Source organism: Odocoileus virginianus, chromosome 27 (assembly GCF_023699985.2).
Source record: "Odocoileus virginianus isolate 20LAN1187 ecotype Illinois chromosome 27, Ovbor_1.2, whole genome shotgun sequence".
In the NCBI taxonomy this organism is placed as follows: domain Eukaryota; kingdom Metazoa; phylum Chordata; class Mammalia; order Artiodactyla; family Cervidae; genus Odocoileus; species Odocoileus virginianus.
In genome coordinates, this window is record NC_069700.1 from 27,068,226 (window position 1) to 27,085,755 (window position 17,530).

Consider the following 17,530-nt stretch of genomic DNA (forward strand, 5'->3'; position numbering starts at 1 on the left):
TGTCTCCAGGTCTGACTTTGGTTAGAGGGGCAGGTACTTCCGGTGGCAGGAGGAGGGGGACGAAAAGGAAGAGGAAAGGGCGGCGCCGGAGAGGAGGCGCCGTGCGTCGCCGAGGTGGCACCGGCGGCTCCGCCCCGGCGCTCCCCTGGGGCCCCCAGTGTTCCGCCGGGCTGGGCGGGGCGGAAATGAGCGGCGGCTCGGAGCGGGCGGGCGGCGGGGCTCCCAGAGGCTGGCGGGCGGCGCCGCGGGTGGGGAACGGGCCCCGCCCTGCCGGGCCCGGGAGGCCGCGGATCTGCGCGCGGGCGGGGCGCTGACGGCCCCCCGGGCGCTCGGGCCCACGCGCCACGCCCCCTGCGGCCTCCAGGCCTGCAGAGACACGCCCCCTCCCGCCTCTCCGCCTCGACCCCTTCGGGGGGCCCAGGCGGAGCCCAAATCTCCGCCGGCGCCGCCGCCATCGTCTGTGCCGCGTTCCTAGCTCGGCGAAGGACAGGCCACGCGCTGGGACCCCCATCGACTTCTGAGGTGGCCCGAGCCCCGCCGCGGCCCCCCGCCCCGAGCCCGGCTTTTCTTCCGCCCACTCACCCCCAGCCCCCCACCCCCGGGCTTCGAGTCCCCTATCCCGCCGCGCCTCGGGATTCTCGTTTCTCTTGCCTGGCCCCCTCCCCCCTCCCTCCCCATACCTTGCCGCGCGCCCCTGGCTGCTTAGGCCTCCCATCCTGGTCCCCCAAACCGCGCGCCCCTCACCCACCAGGTCTCCTGTGCACACTGTTCGGGTCCTCACGTCGCCCCCACCAACCCTGATGCTCCAATGCCTCCAGCCTTGGGTGCTTTCAGCCCACCAGCCCCTCCTCCCAGCCCGTCGGGCCCTGCGCTTTTGCTCCATCACCAGATCTCGGGGTCTCTTGTTCTTGCAGACTCTCTCGTGCTTCAACCATTAGAGCTACTACCACCCCTTTGCATACACACTCTGTTCTCGATCCTCAACACCCCAAAACACACATCCCTCTGGGCACCACATACCCCCTTCCCAGGTCTAATGCAGCCTGTCCAGGGCCCTGGGATTCACTTTAATTCCAAGGCTTCCCTGCCCCCACTGCCCCCTCCCCACTGCTCCAAATGAGCTCCCTCCATGCTGCATGCCGGGCCTTGGACTTGCCTTTTAGCCCGCCAATTTTGAGTTCTTTCAGAACAAACTCCCCGGTATTCCTCTGCTTAGGCCTGGCCCCACCCAGCCTAGAGCAGGCAACTCCTGGACCCTGTTTCACCCCACCCAACAGCCTGACAGCTGTTACCACATTTGCTGTCCCAACTCCTGGATGTCCTTGATTTTCTGACCTCTCAGCTCTAGCTTGCCTGTTCTCTTTCCCTTGTGTTGCCAGGTGCCAAGATGGTAGGGGAACTCCGTTACAGGGAATTCAGGGTGCCCCTGGGGCCCGGCTTGCACGCTTATCCGGACGAGCTGATCCGCCAGCGAGTGGGCCATGATGGGCATCCTGAGTACCAGATCCGCTGGCTCATCCTCCGGCGTGGGGATGATGGGGAAGGGGGCTCCAACCACGTGGACTGCAAGGCTGAGCACATCCTGCTATGGATGTCCAATGACGAAATCTATGCCAACTGCCACAAGATGCTGGGCGAGGACGGCCAGGTCATCGGGCCCTCCCAGGAGACAGCAGGGGAGGCTGGAGCGCTGGACAAATCCGTGCTGGGGGAGATGGAAACCGATGTGAAGTCTCTGATTCAGAGGGCCCTTCGGCAGCTGGAGGAATGTGTGGGCACCGTTCCTCCTGCTCCTCTGCTTCACACTGTCCACGTGCTCAGTGCCTACGCCAGCATTGAGCCCCTCACTGGGGTCTTCAAAGACCCAAGAGTCCTGGACTTGCTCATGCACATGCTCAGCAGTCCTGATTATCAAATTCGCTGGAGCGCAGGCCGGATGATTCAAGCCCTGGCCTCCCATGATGCTGGTGAGGGGCAGCATGGGGAGGAAAGGGGAGCTGGAGAGGGGCTGGGTCAGCTTAACATCTCACAGGGCCCTATGATAGGCACCTCTGATCTCAGCAGTATGTAAATGATTCTGTGACCCTTCCCTTCGCATTGGAGAAAGGGAGGTGGGAAGGTGAGTGCGGGCATCTCTGCAGAGAGGGAAGACTGAATCTTCAAGAACCTCCTGTTAACTGTTTTCCTAGGTGGAGGAAGAGTTTAGACTTAAACTTTTGCAGATGAGGCAGTAATAAGGTAGAATAATATGGTAAGCTTTGGCTTTTGAAGCCAATCAGCAAATCATGTCCTTCTGCTATGTGACAGCAAAGTGAGTGAACTAAGAGTGGAGGGTCCACAAGAGGGGTCTGGGGAGGATGAGGTTAGGAGCTGTTACTGATTGGAATGTGGGTTCCAGGGACCCGGACCCAGATCCTTTTCTCACTAAGCCAGCAAGAGGCCATTGAGAAACACCTGGATTTCGACAGCCGCTGTGCTCTGCTGGCGCTGTTTGCCCAGGCCACGCTCTCTGAACACCCGATGTCTTTTGAGGGCATTCAGCTGCCACAGGTATTCTGTGCGGAGTGTTGGGAGGGAGCTGTGGACAAAACCTGGGGGCCAGGCCTTTGCACCTGTCCTCAGAGGACAGTGTGGAGAGAAAGCTGGAACAAGGTAAATGTAGACCAAAGTTTGTGTCCTGCAGGTCCCAGGAAGGCTGCTCTTCTCCCTGGTGAAGCACTATTTGCATGTCACCTTCCTCCTGGATCAGTTGAATGACACTGCTGCAGAACCAGGAGCCCCGAACTCCACTCCTGAGGAGCTGAGTGGGGAGAGGGGTCGCCTGGAGCTGGAGTTCAGCATGGCCATGGGCACGCTGATCTCAGAGCTGGTGCAGGCCATGCGCTGGGACCAGGCCTGGAGCAGACAGGGGCCCTCGGGACAGCCCTCCGGTTCCATCTTCCAGCCCCAGCTGGTGGATGAGGGCCCAGGGCTCCCACCTGCCCAGGCCTTGCCTTCCCGCAGGAGGTCAAGGAGGTTTCGACCTCGCTCTGAGTTCGCAAGTGGCAATACCTATGCCTTGTATGTGCGGGATACGCTGCAGCCAGGCATGCGAGTGCGGATGCTGGATGACTATGAGGAGATCAGCGCGGGGGACGAGGGCGAGTTCCGGCAGAGCAACAACGGCATGCCCCCTGTGCAGGTGAGCAGGGCCACAGCCGGGGGTCTGCGTGGGGCAGAGCTGAGGCATCATGCTTCATGCTGGGGACTCCGGCATGCTACTCAAAGCGAAAACCCTCAGTAAGCTTGGGATGGTAAAAGGGGGTCAGCGACAGAGAGGAGCCATTGGAAGGCTGAGAAAATTTGTAGAAGACCCTGAGGTCAGGGAGAGTCATTCCCACGAAGAACCTGGTAACAATGAGACCATTCCAAAGGTCAAGTTCAGCAAGGCAGTGTGGTTAAGGCCAGGAGGAAGTATAGGGGCATAAGCCACCAAGAATAGGGACTTCCCTGGTGGTCCAGTGGCTGAGACTCCATGTTCACAATGCAGGGGGCCCCAGTTTGATCCCTGGTCTGGGAATTATATGCCACACTCTGCAACTAAGACGCCACATGCCACAGTGAAGATAGAAGATCTCACATGCCGAAACTAAGACCCGGGGCAGCCAAATAAATAAATAAATACTTTTAAAAAAGCCACCAAGGATAGGAGAAAAGAAAGATGTTCCCGTTTAGAGAAGGCGTCCTTTACGTGCTCATGTGGGTTCTCCATATACCATGTGTTTCGCTCTTTGGAGGTTTTTCCAAACCTGGCCAGGTGGTCACCCTGAAGGCTGTGTGTTCACATTCATTATGACATAGCCAGTCACTAAGTAAGCTCTTGGCCCCTTCCCTCTTGATTTTCCCCATTTCCCCCAGGTGCTGTGGGAGTCAACAGGCCGCACCTATTGGGTACACTGGCACATGCTGGAGATTCTGGGCTTTGAGGAAGACATCGAGGATGTGGTTGAGGCTGCTGATGAGTACCAGGGGGCAGCGGTCAGTGGAGCCATGGGTATAGGTGAGCCCAGAGAGGAAGCCAGGGGTCAGCTCGGAGCAGTGGTCCGGCAGGGGGCGGGCAGCGACATCTCTGTGCCCCGTGACCCATTTCCACAGCCCTGCCGTCCTGGCGCTGGAAGCCCATGACCGAGCTCTATGCTGTGCCCTACGTGTTGCCTGAAGACGAGGACGCTGAGGAGAGTGAACACCTGACCCAGGCTGAGTGGTGGGAGCTCCTCTTCTTCATCAAGAAGCTGGATGGCCCCGACCATCAGGAGGTTCTCCAGATCCTTCAGGAGAACCTGGATGGGGAGGTAGAGTCAGACTGTGTTAGGGGGTGTGGAAGGCTTGGGATGGGAAGCAGAGACTGACAGCGGAAGGGGCTTCTGGGGAGGGGTCTAGGATGTTTGGGGGGCGTTGATGAGCTGTTTGGGAGGAGCCTGCCATGAGAGGTTCGGGGTGGAGAAGGCGCATGCAGAGAACCCTTGCCCTGGCGAGCGCCTCTGCAGGCAGGTAGAGCCGCCTGCAGCGAGAGCGTCTCCCCCGATGGCAGGTTCTGGATGATGAGATCCTGGCTGAACTGGCCGTGCCCACAGAGTTGGCCCAAGACCTGCTGCTGGCTCTGCCACAGCGACTCGACGACAGCGCCCTCAGGGACCTGCTCAACTGCCGCGTCTACAGGAAGTATGGGCCCGAGGCCCTGGCAGGGCAGCCGGTCCACCCGTCCCTGCTGGAAGCCTGGGCCCAGCCTCAGGAATCAGCTGACGCAGCCAGAGTGGAAGGTGGGGTGCCACACGGATAGCAGCTCTGCATACTGGCCTCTCCAAGGGCGTTAGCCCAGGAGAGACGTCTGTACCGGTTTTGTGCAATCCTATCTTGAGACCAGTGGCACCTTAGGAAGAGTCTGAAATGTTGAGATTAGCAGTGAATGGAGAAGCAGCGGTTGTGCTCCCTCCAAAGAATGAAGGAGGATGTGAGGTTAGAACGTTGCAGGAGTTCCCTGGCGGTCCAGTGGTTAATAAGACTTGGCGCTTTCACTACAGCGGCCTAGGTTTAATCCCTGGTCGGGGAACTGAGATCCTACAAGGTGAGAGGCACGGCCAAACAGAGCAAACAGCACAAGAGATTTCAAGCCCTGAAAGCCCTCACATTGAATGTTTTCTGCTGGAGGGAAAAACAGTTTATTGCATGCTTCTGGAAAATGCTCTCCTGTTTGCTCATAGGAAGCTCTTCTGCTTTATTTGGGGGGGGAGGGGGCTCAGCTCGCAACATTTGAGATCTTAGTTCCCCGTCCAGAGACCAAACCCAACCTTCTATAGTGGAAACACAGAGCTAGACTGCCAGGGAAGTCCCTCCCTTGCTATTTTAAGAGAACAAAATAAAAAGTTTGTCATGAAGCTGTCTTACAAGAACATTAAGAGCTCTGAGATCCCCAGAACCTAACTTTTAGGGGAGGGAAAAAATCAAAAACACTTTTAGGAGAAGAGAGGAAACGAGAGTTACGAATGTGTCTCTCCTTTTCTGACCCTTCCTGTCACTAACAGTGGCCAACTCCTGTGATTTCCCCTCTCCTGTAGCAAAGGAAGCCCCGACTCAGGGCTCCCACACGCCACTGCAGCGTCTGGCAGAGGGTTTCGGTCCAGCTGGGAAAATCTTCCTGGATCTGGAGGGAGCGTTCCGCTCAGAGGGGCCCCGGCAGGGAGAGGCCAAGCCCCTTCTTCTGCAGCTGCAGCGGCAGCCCCAGCCCTTCCTCGTGCTCATGCGAAGCCTCGACACTCCTGCTGCCAACAAGCCCCTGCACCTGGCAGTTCTGAGGTGAGGGGGTGTGACGGGGTGGGGCGGGGCAGAGGGGTCTCTGAGCCTGACTGCACATCTCTCTCCTCCTGCCCCCCCACCACGCCCTAGAATTCTGATGCAGCTTGTGGACTTCCCTGAGGCACTGCTGCTCCCCTGGCACGAAGCCATGGACGCCTGCATGGCCTGCCTGCGGTCCCCAAACACTGATCGAGAGGTACCCCTACCCCGCCCCCGGGAGATGCTGAGCAGGGAGACCAGGCAGCTTCTGGCAAGACAGACACCCCACCCCATCTCACTCCACCCCACCCTGGGCGGGGCTCAGAAGGGCACCATGGAGCCTTCATGCTCTTGGTTTGGGTTTTGTATTTCAAACTGAATTATATGTATATTTTTTAAAAGGTCATACTGAAAAAAAAAAAAAGAAAAAAAAAGCTCATACTGTTCACAGAGTTCACAAATGAGAACAGTGTAACAAGGTGTAAACTGAGAATCCTCACTCCCACCTGAGTCCCCTGTTTTCCCAATGTCCCCCACATGCCCCTTTTTGGTAACCACTTGTATTCATTTATGTATCTTTCCTGTGTTTCCTTAGATAAACAAGCCCAGATGTGATCTTACTTGCCATCTCTTTTGTTACATAAAAGGTTATATTTATGTTACATTAAGAGCCTCAGTGGAGCCTTCCCTAGCTATCTAGTGGTTAAGATTCTGTGGTGCTTCCCCTGCAAGGGGCACTGGTTAGATCTCTAGTTAGGGAACTAAGATCCCCTATGCTGGGGCGTGGTCAAAAATGAAAAAATAAAAATGGGTGCCCCACAAAATCCAACAACAAAGAAGAGCCTCAGTGGCTCCTGTTTGGCTGCGCCTGTGGAGGAACGGGGAGTGAAGGAGGCAGTGGGGGGACCATCGCAGCCCTCTGCCCTGGAGCGCTCCTGGGTACTGAAGGCTTGGGAAGGGGTCAGAGAACTAGAGTCGTGGAGGCAGTGCTTGTTTGCAGCACACACTTTTGGCTGCTCCCCAGGTCTTAGCTCTGTGGTGGGCTTCCTTACACACATCTGCTCCCTCTTGGTCCCCTCCTTGTCCTCAGGTGTCTCTGCTTGGGGCTTGAGCATCTCAAAACAGCCCCACAGCTGGTTCTTGGGACAGCTGGGCCTGAGAAGAAACAACCAGAGATGCCCCCGGCACCTGTTGCCAGCTTAGTCAGTGGTCCACAGCCCCAGGTCCAGGGCACCTCTTGGTTTTCCCGTTGCAGTTTGTTGGGTTCTCTAATTTCACCCAGCCCTCACGCCTCCCCATCCCTGTCTCTGTCTGTTTTTAATGCTGAGTTTTCAAGCTGCTTATTTTCTTTTTATTAATCTACATATAATTTATGACCACACTGGGTCTTTATTGCTGTGCATGGGCTTTCTCTAGTTGTGGCGAGCGAGAGCTGCTCTTCGTTGTGGTGCATTGGGTTCTCATTGCGGTGACTTTTGTTGTGCAACACAAGCTGTAGGTGCGTGGACTTCAGTAGTTGCAGCTCACGTGCTCTAGAGCTTGGCCTCAGTAGTTGTGGCGCACGGGCTTAGCTGTCCCCAGGCTTGTGGGATCTCCCTGGGCCAGGGGTTGTCCCCTGCACTGGCAGGCAGATTCTCTGGGAAGCCCCGTCCCTCTCTCTTCACTCCCTCACTCTCGGTTCTCTGCAGTAGCCCCGGCACCCAGCACACAGGAGGTGTAGTCAGCACTGCTGAAGATGCCTTGTGGTCCATCCCCTTTACTCACCTCCCCCCGCCCATCCCAGGTGCTGCAGGAGCTGATCCTCTTCCTGCACCGCCTGGCCTCCGTGAGCAGGGACTATGCCGTGGTGCTCAATCAGCTGGGAGCCCGGGATGCCATCTCCAAGGCCCTGGAAAAGCACCTGGGAAAGCTGGAGCTGGCTCAGGAGCTGCGGGACATGGTGTTCAAGTGTGAGAAGCACGCCCACCTCTACCGGAAGCTCACCACCAACATCCTGGGAGGCTGTATCCAGGTCAGGGGGAAGGTCAGGGGACGCTGGTGGGTTCACAGCTGGGTGAGAGTATGAAACCCAAGCGGTGGCAGGGGAAGAGGGTGTGTTCCTGAAGTTGTAAGGCAGGTGAGTCTAGTGAACCTGGGGGGCGTTGGTTCTCGGCCTCTCTTGGCTCGCTGACCCTGCTCTGCCAGGGTCCCAGGGGGTCCCAGGGCTGCTGGGTTTTTCCTCCACATGTGACTCCGTGGCCCTGCCTGCTCCCCGCACCGTTTCTCTCTGTGTCCCGGCTGCAGATGGTGCTGGGCCAGATTGAAGACCACAGACGAACGCACCGCCCCATCAACATCCCCTTCTTTGACGTGTTCCTCAGATACCTGTGCCAGGGTTCGTGCATGTGCCCTCACCACCCCAAGTCTCCACACCTCCATGTGTTTTCTCCCGCACCTGCCAGGCTGTGACCACCACCCCTTCCCACGTGCCCGCAGGCTCCAGCATGGAGATGAAGGAGGACAAGTGCTGGGAGAAGGTGGAGGTGTCGTCCAACCCGCACCGGGCCAGCAAGCTGACGGACCGCAACCCCAAGACCTACTGGGAGTCCAACGGCAGCGCCGGCTCCCACCGTATCACTCTGCACATGCAGCAGGGCATCCTCATCAGGTAGCGGGCCTCAGGCCTGCGCCTGGCACACACCCACACCTTCCTGTGACTTCCCCGTTGTTGGTCTTGGGGAGGGCCCCCCATCCCCCTGAACGTGACCAAAAGATCCCCCCAGCTGTGTCTGCGGGGACACGACTGGATCTGGTGCTGACTGGTTCCTCTGCCCTCCTCCCTCCCAGGCAACTGGCTCTGCTGGTGGCTAGCGAGGACTTGAGCTACATGCCAGCTAGGGTGGTGGTGTTCGGGGGCGACAGCGCCACCTCCCTTAACACGGAACTCAACTCGGTAGGGCCCCTTGTGCCGTTTGGCCACCCCTCATGGGATCCGCCCTCCAGCCCAGATCCCTAAAGGCCCGTTTCCTCCATCTTGCACCCCTGTGATGGCATCAGATCCCAAGCAGTGAGGGTGGCATTGGGACCCGCTCCGTCAGAACCCCATGCATCCCAGGGCTGGGGGAAGGAGGGACAGCAGGGAACAGAAGCAGACTAGGGTGCCTTCAGCACTCCCATCCACACACCAGCCAGTGACTGTGCTCTCTGCCTGCCCCCTACCCCACCAGGTGAACGTGATGCCCTCCGCCAGCCGGGTGGTCCTCCTGGAGAACCTGAGCCGCGTCTGGCCTGTCATCCAGATCCGCATAAAGCGCTGCCAGCAGGTGGGGCTGGGGGATACAGGGTGGGGGGCGTTGGCCCCACACTCTGCGCCCTGTGATTTGCAGTTCTTGGACCAGCACTCCAGCCCATCCTGAGGGTGTGAAGCTGGTTGAAACAGGTCTTTGTGCGTTGCAGGGCGGCATTGACACGCGCATTCGGGGGTTGGAGGTCCTGGGCCCCAAGCCCACGTTCTGGCCGGTGTTCCGGGAGCAACTGTGCCGCCACACGCGCCTCTTCTACATGGTCCGGGCGCAGGCTTGGAGCCAGGACATCGCGGAGGACCGCAGGGGGCTCCTGCACCTGAGCTCCAGGTGTGTGAGCACATGGGTGCCTGAGGGGTAGCCTGCAGTCTCAGGGCTGGCGGACTTAGGCCTGCAGTCCCAGCACCTTCCTACACCCTCCCCTCCCCAGACTCAACGGGGCCTTACGCCACGAGCAGAATTTTGCCAGTCGCTTCCTTCCTGACGAAGAGGCTGCCCAGGCGCTGGGCAAGACCTGCTGGGAGGCCCTGGTCAGCCCCCTGGTGCAGAACATCACCTGCCCTGGTAACCTCCCCTGCCCCGGCCCATTCACCATCCTGACGCTCAACCCCACTCACCATCCCCTTCTTGCTCTTCCCTGGGTGACAGCTTTGGCCCATTTGGCACCTGCATTTATTCAGTCTCCCCAAGTCCCCTGCTTCTCACAGCCCAGGGGCGCCTCCTTTCCCATGTGTCCCAGGTGTCAGCTGACCCCACACAGTCAGGAGGGGCCTTGCTCCCTCACCTTCCGCGGTGGTCCACTGCTTTTCCTCTGCACGCCCATCCAGGCTAGCCTCCCCCGCAGGCTCTGCACACACGCCCTGCCTTAGCTTGTTCTTCCGCGCCTCCAGATGAAGAAGGCGTCAGCCCCCTGGGCTGGCTGTTGGACCAATACCTGGAGTGTCGGGAGGCGGCCCACAACCCACAGAGCCGCGCGGCGGCGTTCTCCTCCCGGGTGCGCCGCCTCACCCACCTGCTGGTGCACGTGGAGCCCTGCGAGGCGCCCCCCGCGGCGGTGGCCACGCCTCGGCCCAGTGAGTGCTGGGAGCTGGGTTGGGGAGGCGTCTGTCCTTCCTCACTGTCCCCTCCCTGCACGCTCAGCCTGCTGCTCGTCTCCTGGTTTGTGTCACCCGTACCTGGGAGCATCGTTGCTGTGGGCAGCATGTCCGGAAAGATCCCCTGGGCTCAGCCCTGAATGGGGACCCAGGAGCTGAGGGGCTGACCCCACCCTTCTTCTGCCCCTTCCCCTGTGTCCACAGAGGGCAGAAACAGAAGCCACAACTGGAGCTCCCTGGCCACCCGGGGGCTTCCCAGCAGCATCATGAGAAACCTGACGCGCTGCTGGCGGGCGGTGGTGGAGGAGCAGGTGCGCCACGCAGAGGGCGGGTGGGGCTGTGCCCTTGGTGTTGGGTCACCTTCACACTGCCACCTCCCACCCTCCAGGTTCACAGCTTTCTCACCTCACGCTGGCGGGACGATGACTTTGTGCCCCGCTACTGTGAGCACTTCAGTAATCTGCAGAAGTCAAGCTCCGAGCTGTTTGGGCCACGGGCAGCCTTTTTGCTGTCCCTGCAGAACGGCTGTGCTGGGGCCCTGCTGAAGCTGCCTTTCCTCAGAGCTGCCCACGTAAGCCTCCTGTGTCCCCTCCCCTGGGATCTCTCCCCTCAAACTCTCTCTTCCTCTCCTCAAAGGTGCCCAGCCCCTGCATTCCCACTCAGCAAGAAGCATGTGTTGGTATAGACCATGTTATCAAAAACCTAAAAACAAAAGGGAAGTCCCTGGTGGCCCAATGGTTAGGACCCTGTACTTGCACTGCTGTGGGCCAAAGTTTGATCCCTGGGCAAGGAAATAAGACACACACACACACACACACAAAGATAGAAGAAAAAAATGACCCGCTTTGTGCCATCCTAATATATCTCTGCATACTTTCTTCTGCTTGCATGCTAGATTTCACAGTTTTTTTTTTATTTCACATAGTTTTACCCATGAGTAGCTAAATGCTTTATCCTGTTTTCTTTTGATCCTTACATTAAAAGTCATTTTCATGTTGCTGTTTGTCCTCAAATTTTTGCATAGAGTCCATCAAATGAATGTACTATAATTTCCTCCACCATTCCTGTTATTCCAAAAATATTTAACAAGTGTTTAACCCACTGCAGTATTACTGCCTGCCGAATCCCATGGACAGAAGAACCTCGTGGGCTGCAGTCCGTGGGGTCACAAAGACTTGGACATGACTGACCGACTAACACTTCTAACACTTAATATGTGTCAGGCACTGTGATAAGAGCTGAAGATAAATGAAGTCCCTTCCCTCCAAGTTCACAAATCAGAACATTTGTGTGACTCACTTTATCTCAGCGGCCTTGTGTGCTTGTCGTCTTGTGTTAAATTATTATTGTTGGATTTTAGGTATGCTAGATGTGAAAATCGTTTTTATCATTGTTAGTATTTTTTCTAACGTTCTTTATTTTATTGAATTTATTTGGGGGTGTTATGTCTTAGTTGTGGCACGCGGGACAAACCCAGCATTGGTAGCGTGGGAGTCTTAACCATTGGACCATCAGGGACGTCCCAGTATTGTTAATGTACACAGTTGTTAATGATTTTATGAGTTTTATAAAATTGCAGACCAGTTGATAAAGCTGCTGGCCATTCATAGTTCCTTCCTCAGGCCATCCTCCTGTGCTCCCACTCACCAGCTCCATTCTTTCCTTCAGTTTCTGACTACGGTCACACCACCCTGAACACACCTGATCTCGCCTCCTTCACAGTTTTCCTGTGCTCTCCCCACTGCCCAGGTGAGCGAGCAGTTTGCCCGGCACATCGACCAGCGGATCCAGGGCAGCCGGATCGGTGGGGCCCGGGGAATGGAGATGCTGGCCCAACTGCAGCGATGCCTAGAAACCGTCCTAATCTTCTCTGGCCTGGAGATAGCCACCACTTTCGAGCATTACTACCAGTGAGTGTGGACTGAGGAAGCGGGAGGTGGGGGGAGGCAGGATGATGGGCAAGGCAAGCTCTCAGGGCCTGGGGGGCTGGAGTCTGGGCAGGCGGGAGTCTTGAGTGGCAGGCCCTGCCAGGCAGCCTCACCAAGGCTCGGCCTGGGCTGTGCACGCTGCAGGCACTACATGGCAGACCGTCTCCTGGGCGTGGGCTCCAGCTGGCTGGAGGGGGCCGTGCTGGAGCAGATCGGCCCCTGCTTCCCCAACCGCCTCCCCCAGCAGATGTTGCGGAGCCTGAGCACCTCCGAGGAACTGCAGCGCCAGTTCCACGTATACCAGCTCCAGCGGCTCGATCAGGAACTCCTGAAGCTGGAGGACACAGAGAAGAAGATACAGGTGGGAGCGGGGGAGGGAACTAAACTAGCAAGTAGAAGAGAGGAAGGCAGAGAGAGGCTTGGGACAGACCCAAGGAGCCGGCTGGCTTAGAGGCACCCTGTGTTCCATCTTCAGGTGAGCCGTGATGCCAGCGCCAGTGGCAGGGGGCATGAGAGAGGGGCCGGGGAGGAAGCTGAGCTGGAAGCTGGGGCCGTGGCGGCAGCAGCAGCAGCTGGCGTGGCAGGGGAGGAGGAGGAGGAGGAGGAGGACGAGAGCGAGGATCTCTACTATGAAGGGGCGATGCCAGAAGTGTCTGTGCTCGTCCTGTCACCACGCTGCTGGCCCACCGCCTCCATCTGCCACACACTCAACCCCAGAACCTGCCTGCCTGCCTACCTGAGGGGCACCTTGAACCGATACTCCAACTTCTACAACAAGCGTGAGCAACTGGGCCGAGGGAACTGGGAACCTGGGAAGAGGATGGGATGCTGGGGAAGAACCTGGGCTTGGCGGTAGCCCCTGGGCCTGACAGCCTGTAAATTCGAGAAGAAAAGACTGGAGCTTAGGTTTGGAGTAGGGGTAGGGTGAAAGGCACCAGATCCCGGGACTGTTGCTGTTTCTGTTCTTCAAAAAATGACCTGGGACTCCCTTTATGGTGGGGAGGATGGAGGCAGAGGCACCTGAGCTCCCCAGAAGGTGATGATTGTCTGGCTCCTGTCAGTCATCGTAACCAGCTTCCCACTGGGGGCTGATCCCTGGGCTGGGCAGCAACAAAGGAGGTGGGTGATACTTAGACCTTCCCTTCAGGGAGCTCCTCCACCAGCTTCAAGACATTGTTTCCAGTTTGATGAGAGCCCCAGTCTTTTCTCAATTCGTGGCTCTGTCTCCCTTAAAAAAATGGAAAACCCCTCGGAGGCACTGATCACAGGCTGCCTGGCACAGGCTGGGCTCCCAGATACCTGAGGGTGACCCAGGAGGCAGACTCAAGGAAGGCCAAGCTCTGGAAGCTCAGACTCTGCAGAGGTTAGTAGGGACAAAACTCCAGCGATGGTGTGTCCTCACCAGCCCCCCGACTCCTGCCGCCTCCCTGACACTCCTCAGGTCAGAGCTACCCTGCCCTGGAGCGGGCCCCGCAAAGGCGACTGCAGTGGACGTGGCTGGGCCGGGCAGAGCTGCAGTTTGGGGACCAGACGCTGCATGTGTCCACCTTGCAGATGTGGCTGCTGCTGCATTTCAACGAGCTGAAGGTGGCCCAGCTCCCCCACGTCTCCCTGCTCTCGCGACCTATCCGTCCTTTTTCTTCTCTCCACCCTCTCTCTTCCCTGCCCCCTCACCCTGGGAGGCCCTGATGCTTCCCTCTTCTTCCCAAGGCTGTCTCTGTGGAGAGTCTGCTGGCACTCTCAGGGCTCCCTCCAGACGTGCTGAATCAGGCAATTGGGCCTCTGACTTCCTCAAGGGGCCCCCTGGACCTTGATGAGACAAAGGACACCCCAGCAGGTCTGTACTTAGGGCACTGGGGCCTTGTGTCCTGAGCTGGGGCCAGTGTCCTCGGGGGACCCCTGTCAAGTGACCAGCGCTTATTTCAGGGTTGCTCAAGATTCGAGATGGCAGCGAGGAACCCAGGCCTCGGAGGGGCAATGTGTGGCTCATCCCAGCTCAGACATACCTGAAAGCTGAGGACGAAGAGGGCCGGAACTTGGAGAAGAGACGGAACCTTCTCAACTGCCTCATTGTCCGAATTCTCAAAGCCCACGGGGACGAGGGGCTGCACATTGACCAGCTTGTCTGCCTGGTAGGTGGGGGTGGGTGGTGGGTGAGGGGCTTCGCCAGCTGGGGGGCAGTCTCCAGGAGGAGGTGGATCCCCATGTGAAGTCTTGGGCTCACTGTGGACCCTGTAGGTGGCTGAGGTTGGGCCTCGCTGCCCTTGGACTGGGGGCTAGAGGTGGGGTAAGCTGGGCGTCCCTGATCTTTTTCCCTTCGGCGCTCCACACCAGGTGCTGGAGGCTTGGCAGAAGGGCCCGTGTCCTCCCAGAGGCCTGGTCAGCAGCCTTGGCAGGGGGTCCACCTGTGGCAGTGCTGACGTCCTCTCCTGCATCCTGCACCTGCTGGGCAAGGGCACGCTGAGACGCCAGGACGACCGGCCCCAGATGCTGTCCTACGCGGTTCCCGTGACTGTCATGGAGCCTCGCACCGAGTCCCTGAACCCAGGCTCCTTGGGCCCCAACCCACCCCTCACCTTCCACACCCTGCAGATTCGCTCCCGGGGCGTGCCCTACGCCTCCTGCACAAGCACCCAGAGCTTCTCTACCTTCCGGTAGCCCTGGAGACAGGGTCAGGGCTAGGTAGGGCCGGGGCTTTCCACAGAATAAAATGCAGGAGTTCAATGACTTGGCCCGTGTGCTAACTGCCAGGGGTCTGCCAAGGGTGGGGACTTTCCTGGCTGAAAGGAGACAGGAGCCTTCAGCTCCGAGGCTGAATCATGCCACGCCGGGGGCCTTTGGGTGAGGATGGCAGGCTGTGTGGGACTGAGCACCCCCTCAGCCGGGTGAATGAAGTGGACTCCAGGGGTGGGCCTTCTCGGAAGGCCACCATTATGTGGTCAGAAGAGCTTTCACCTGGCAGGCTGGAGAGTCAAGCCCATCTCGCTACGAGCTGGATGGCTTGCAACTTCAGCAGATCATCAAGCAGGGATCTATTTTCCTTGTTTGTGGAACTGATTGGACACTGTGCCTTCCGGAGCTCAGGCTGATGGGGGAAGGTGAGATAAAGGACCCTTGTGGCCACTGCAGGCCCCCAGGACCTTAACGTGTTCCACCTGGAAGCTCTAGGATCTGGGTTAGAAGGAATTGCTGCTCCCATGGCTCATCCTTGCCCCTGTCCACTCCCGCACACCAGTAGCTTTCCCTGCCCTCAGGACTTTCCGTCTCTAGGGCACACACTCCCAGGCTGTGACTTTTGCTTCCCTGACGCTTATAGCCCTTGAGCTGGTTTGCACACCAAGGACCACATAATGATCCCATTTATAGTCCTGTCCCCGAGTCGGCCAGTCTAGAGACAGAATGTGGTTTAGTGGTTGCCTATAGTTGGGGGGAATTGGGAAAAACAGGAGTAACTGCTACAAAGTATGGCCATTTCTTTTGGGGGTGTTGAAAATGTAAAAAAAAATTGTGGTGATGGTCACTCAATTCTGTGAATATATTAAAAATCACTGAACTGTTAACACTTTAAATGGGTAAAGTATATGGTATGTGAATTGTATCTCAACAAAGCTGTTAATAAAAACCAAAACCAACCAAACCAACCCAAACTGAAGCTCAGAGCTTTCCTACTTCTCCTCTGCCTCCTCCTTGAAGGGGGAATGTAGCAGTTTGGAGGTTGGGGGGCCAATACAGCCTTGTGGTGGACATGTATCAGTTTTCAACCAGTCTTCACCTGAACCCCCTTCTCATGCTTGGAAACACCCTACCACAAACCTAGAAAGAAGGTAGAGTTCACCTCCCACCACATGAAAGACCAGACACTTGCTTTCCCAGCATCCCCCTTGCAGGCAGGTGACTAGAGGCCCCAGCTGGGAATGTCTCAGTCTAGAGCAGAGGGAAGTGGAGTGAACCTTTGGTGGCGGTGCTGACATCTTCAGTGATTCTGGTTCCAAAGTAGGACCTGGAGTGCTGCTCACTGCTTTGACTTTATCCCTCCCTCACTCCTTTTTGGAGCGTCTCTCCAGCCGCCTTAGTGTTCCTGTGAGCCAATCAGTTCAATAGTCTTTTTATCAGCCAGAATCATGGCTTTGGCATTAAACTAGGATTGATTCACGTGACAACTGGGACTCTGCAGTGCTCCCTCACTCCCTCTGGGCCAGGCCAACCATCCTGGTAGCTACAGCCTTCATCTAACCACCACTGGAGAAGCACATTTTATGCATTTCTTCCCTCAGAACTGCATCCTCTCCCCCCAATCAAGCAATAAGTCTTAGTCTCTAACTCCACCTCTTCCTTTCAGGCTGCCTTTTGCTACTTTTTTGCCCCCCTCCCCCCACCAGCAGCACGTGGGATTCTAGTTCCCAGAACAGGGATGGAACCCATGCCCCCTGAATTGGAGTCGCTGTGTCCCTAAACACTGGACCATCAGAAAGTTCCTACAGCTGCTGCTTAGATGTCAATCTTTCTCCTGTCCTGTAGTTTCTGTTATTTATCTAGGTTCCCAACTTCCACTGTCTGTGATTAACTGATCTTCCTGATTCTTAGGATTTATAAATTATCAACTATAGAAAATTACCCTCTCTCCTTCTGGAACTCTTGATTTGTGTCACATCTCCTCACTCTCTCCTCCAACTTCTTTAACCTCTTTCCTTAGTTTCTACTTCTCTGTCCCTGGGCTCCATCTATGTAGCTTCCTCACATCTACTTCCATTTCATCTTCCCTCTAGGTGTGCCTGATCTGCTGCTAAACCAGAGTTTCTAATGTCAAATAGTGTATTTTTCATTAAAAAATTTTTTTTAATCAAACCAATTTTTTCTTTTTTGATACATTTTTTTCATCAGTCATAGCTCTTCTTTAAACATAAATAAGACATTTTATATTTTTGTATTTTACATTTCCAAAATCTCAGACTTTGCTGGTCTGATTCTGTTGCCTGTTATTCCTAATGACTCTTATTTATGCGTTTTTTTTTTTTTCCTTTTGTACCTTGTTTTCACTGTAAGCTCATATTCCTTGAAATTTTATCTGAAGGAATTCCTTGAAGTCTGGGTTTAAAGTACAGTCCTCAAGAGAGAAATGCATTTTGGGAATTCCCTGGTGATCCAGGGGCTCAGACCCCACTCTCCCAAGTTCGACCTGGCCAGGAAACAAGATTCTGCATATTGCAACTAAGAATCTGTGTGCTGAGACAAAGACCCTGTGAACAGCAACTAAGACCCAACACAACCAAAATAAGTATTTTAAAAAGAGAGAGAGAGGAATGCATTTGCTTCTGCCAGGTACCTGGAGGCACTCCCAACCAGAGACCACTTTAAACTGACTTGTAGCGTGAAAATATCCCAGTCCACAGGCAGCATGAATTCTCCACCCAAACAA

At 56.5% G+C, this 17,530-nt stretch overlaps 1 protein-coding gene across 2 annotated transcripts; it reads left to right on the plus strand.

The window, feature by feature from the left end:
* The first annotated feature begins 105 nt into the window (after positions 1–105).
* CUL7 (cullin 7) lies at positions 106–15,755 on the plus strand. Of its 2 annotated transcripts, XM_020914097.2 has the most exons (26): positions 107–522; positions 1,380–1,967; positions 2,399–2,550; positions 2,684–3,181; positions 3,898–4,039; positions 4,135–4,331; positions 4,571–4,799; positions 5,595–5,832; positions 5,923–6,028; positions 7,595–7,822; positions 8,095–8,185; positions 8,287–8,458; positions 8,638–8,743; positions 9,018–9,113; positions 9,247–9,422; positions 9,523–9,656; positions 9,983–10,165; positions 10,391–10,497; positions 10,575–10,757; positions 11,936–12,096; positions 12,259–12,475; positions 12,590–12,893; positions 13,556–13,701; positions 13,825–13,951; positions 14,041–14,246; positions 14,449–15,755. In XM_020914097.2, exons 2-26 carry the CDS (start codon positions 1,388–1,390, stop codon positions 14,770–14,772), a joined length of 5,103 nt encoding a protein of 1,700 aa, XP_020769756.2. In that variant the 5' UTR covers positions 107–522; positions 1,380–1,387; the 3' UTR covers positions 14,773–15,755. The 2 variants fall into 2 exon arrangements, with proteins under 2 accessions (XP_020769758.2, XP_020769756.2); XM_020914099.2 differs by lacking the exon at positions 9,983–10,165 and having other exon boundaries at positions 106–522.
* The last annotated feature ends 1,775 nt before the right edge of the window (positions 15,756–17,530 follow it).

Coding starts and splice junctions, on each gene's coding strand:
- CUL7 (XM_020914097.2), top strand. CDS start 1,388: ATGGTAGGGGAACTCCGTTACAGGGAATTCAGGGTGCCCCTGGGGCCC. Junction 9,114..9,246: donor GCATAAAGCGCTGCCAGCAG/GTGGGGCTGGGG, acceptor TGTGCGTTGCAG/GGCGGCATTGACACGCGCAT. Junction 12,476..12,589: donor ACACAGAGAAGAAGATACAG/GTGGGAGCGGGG, acceptor TTCCATCTTCAG/GTGAGCCGTGATGCCAGCGC.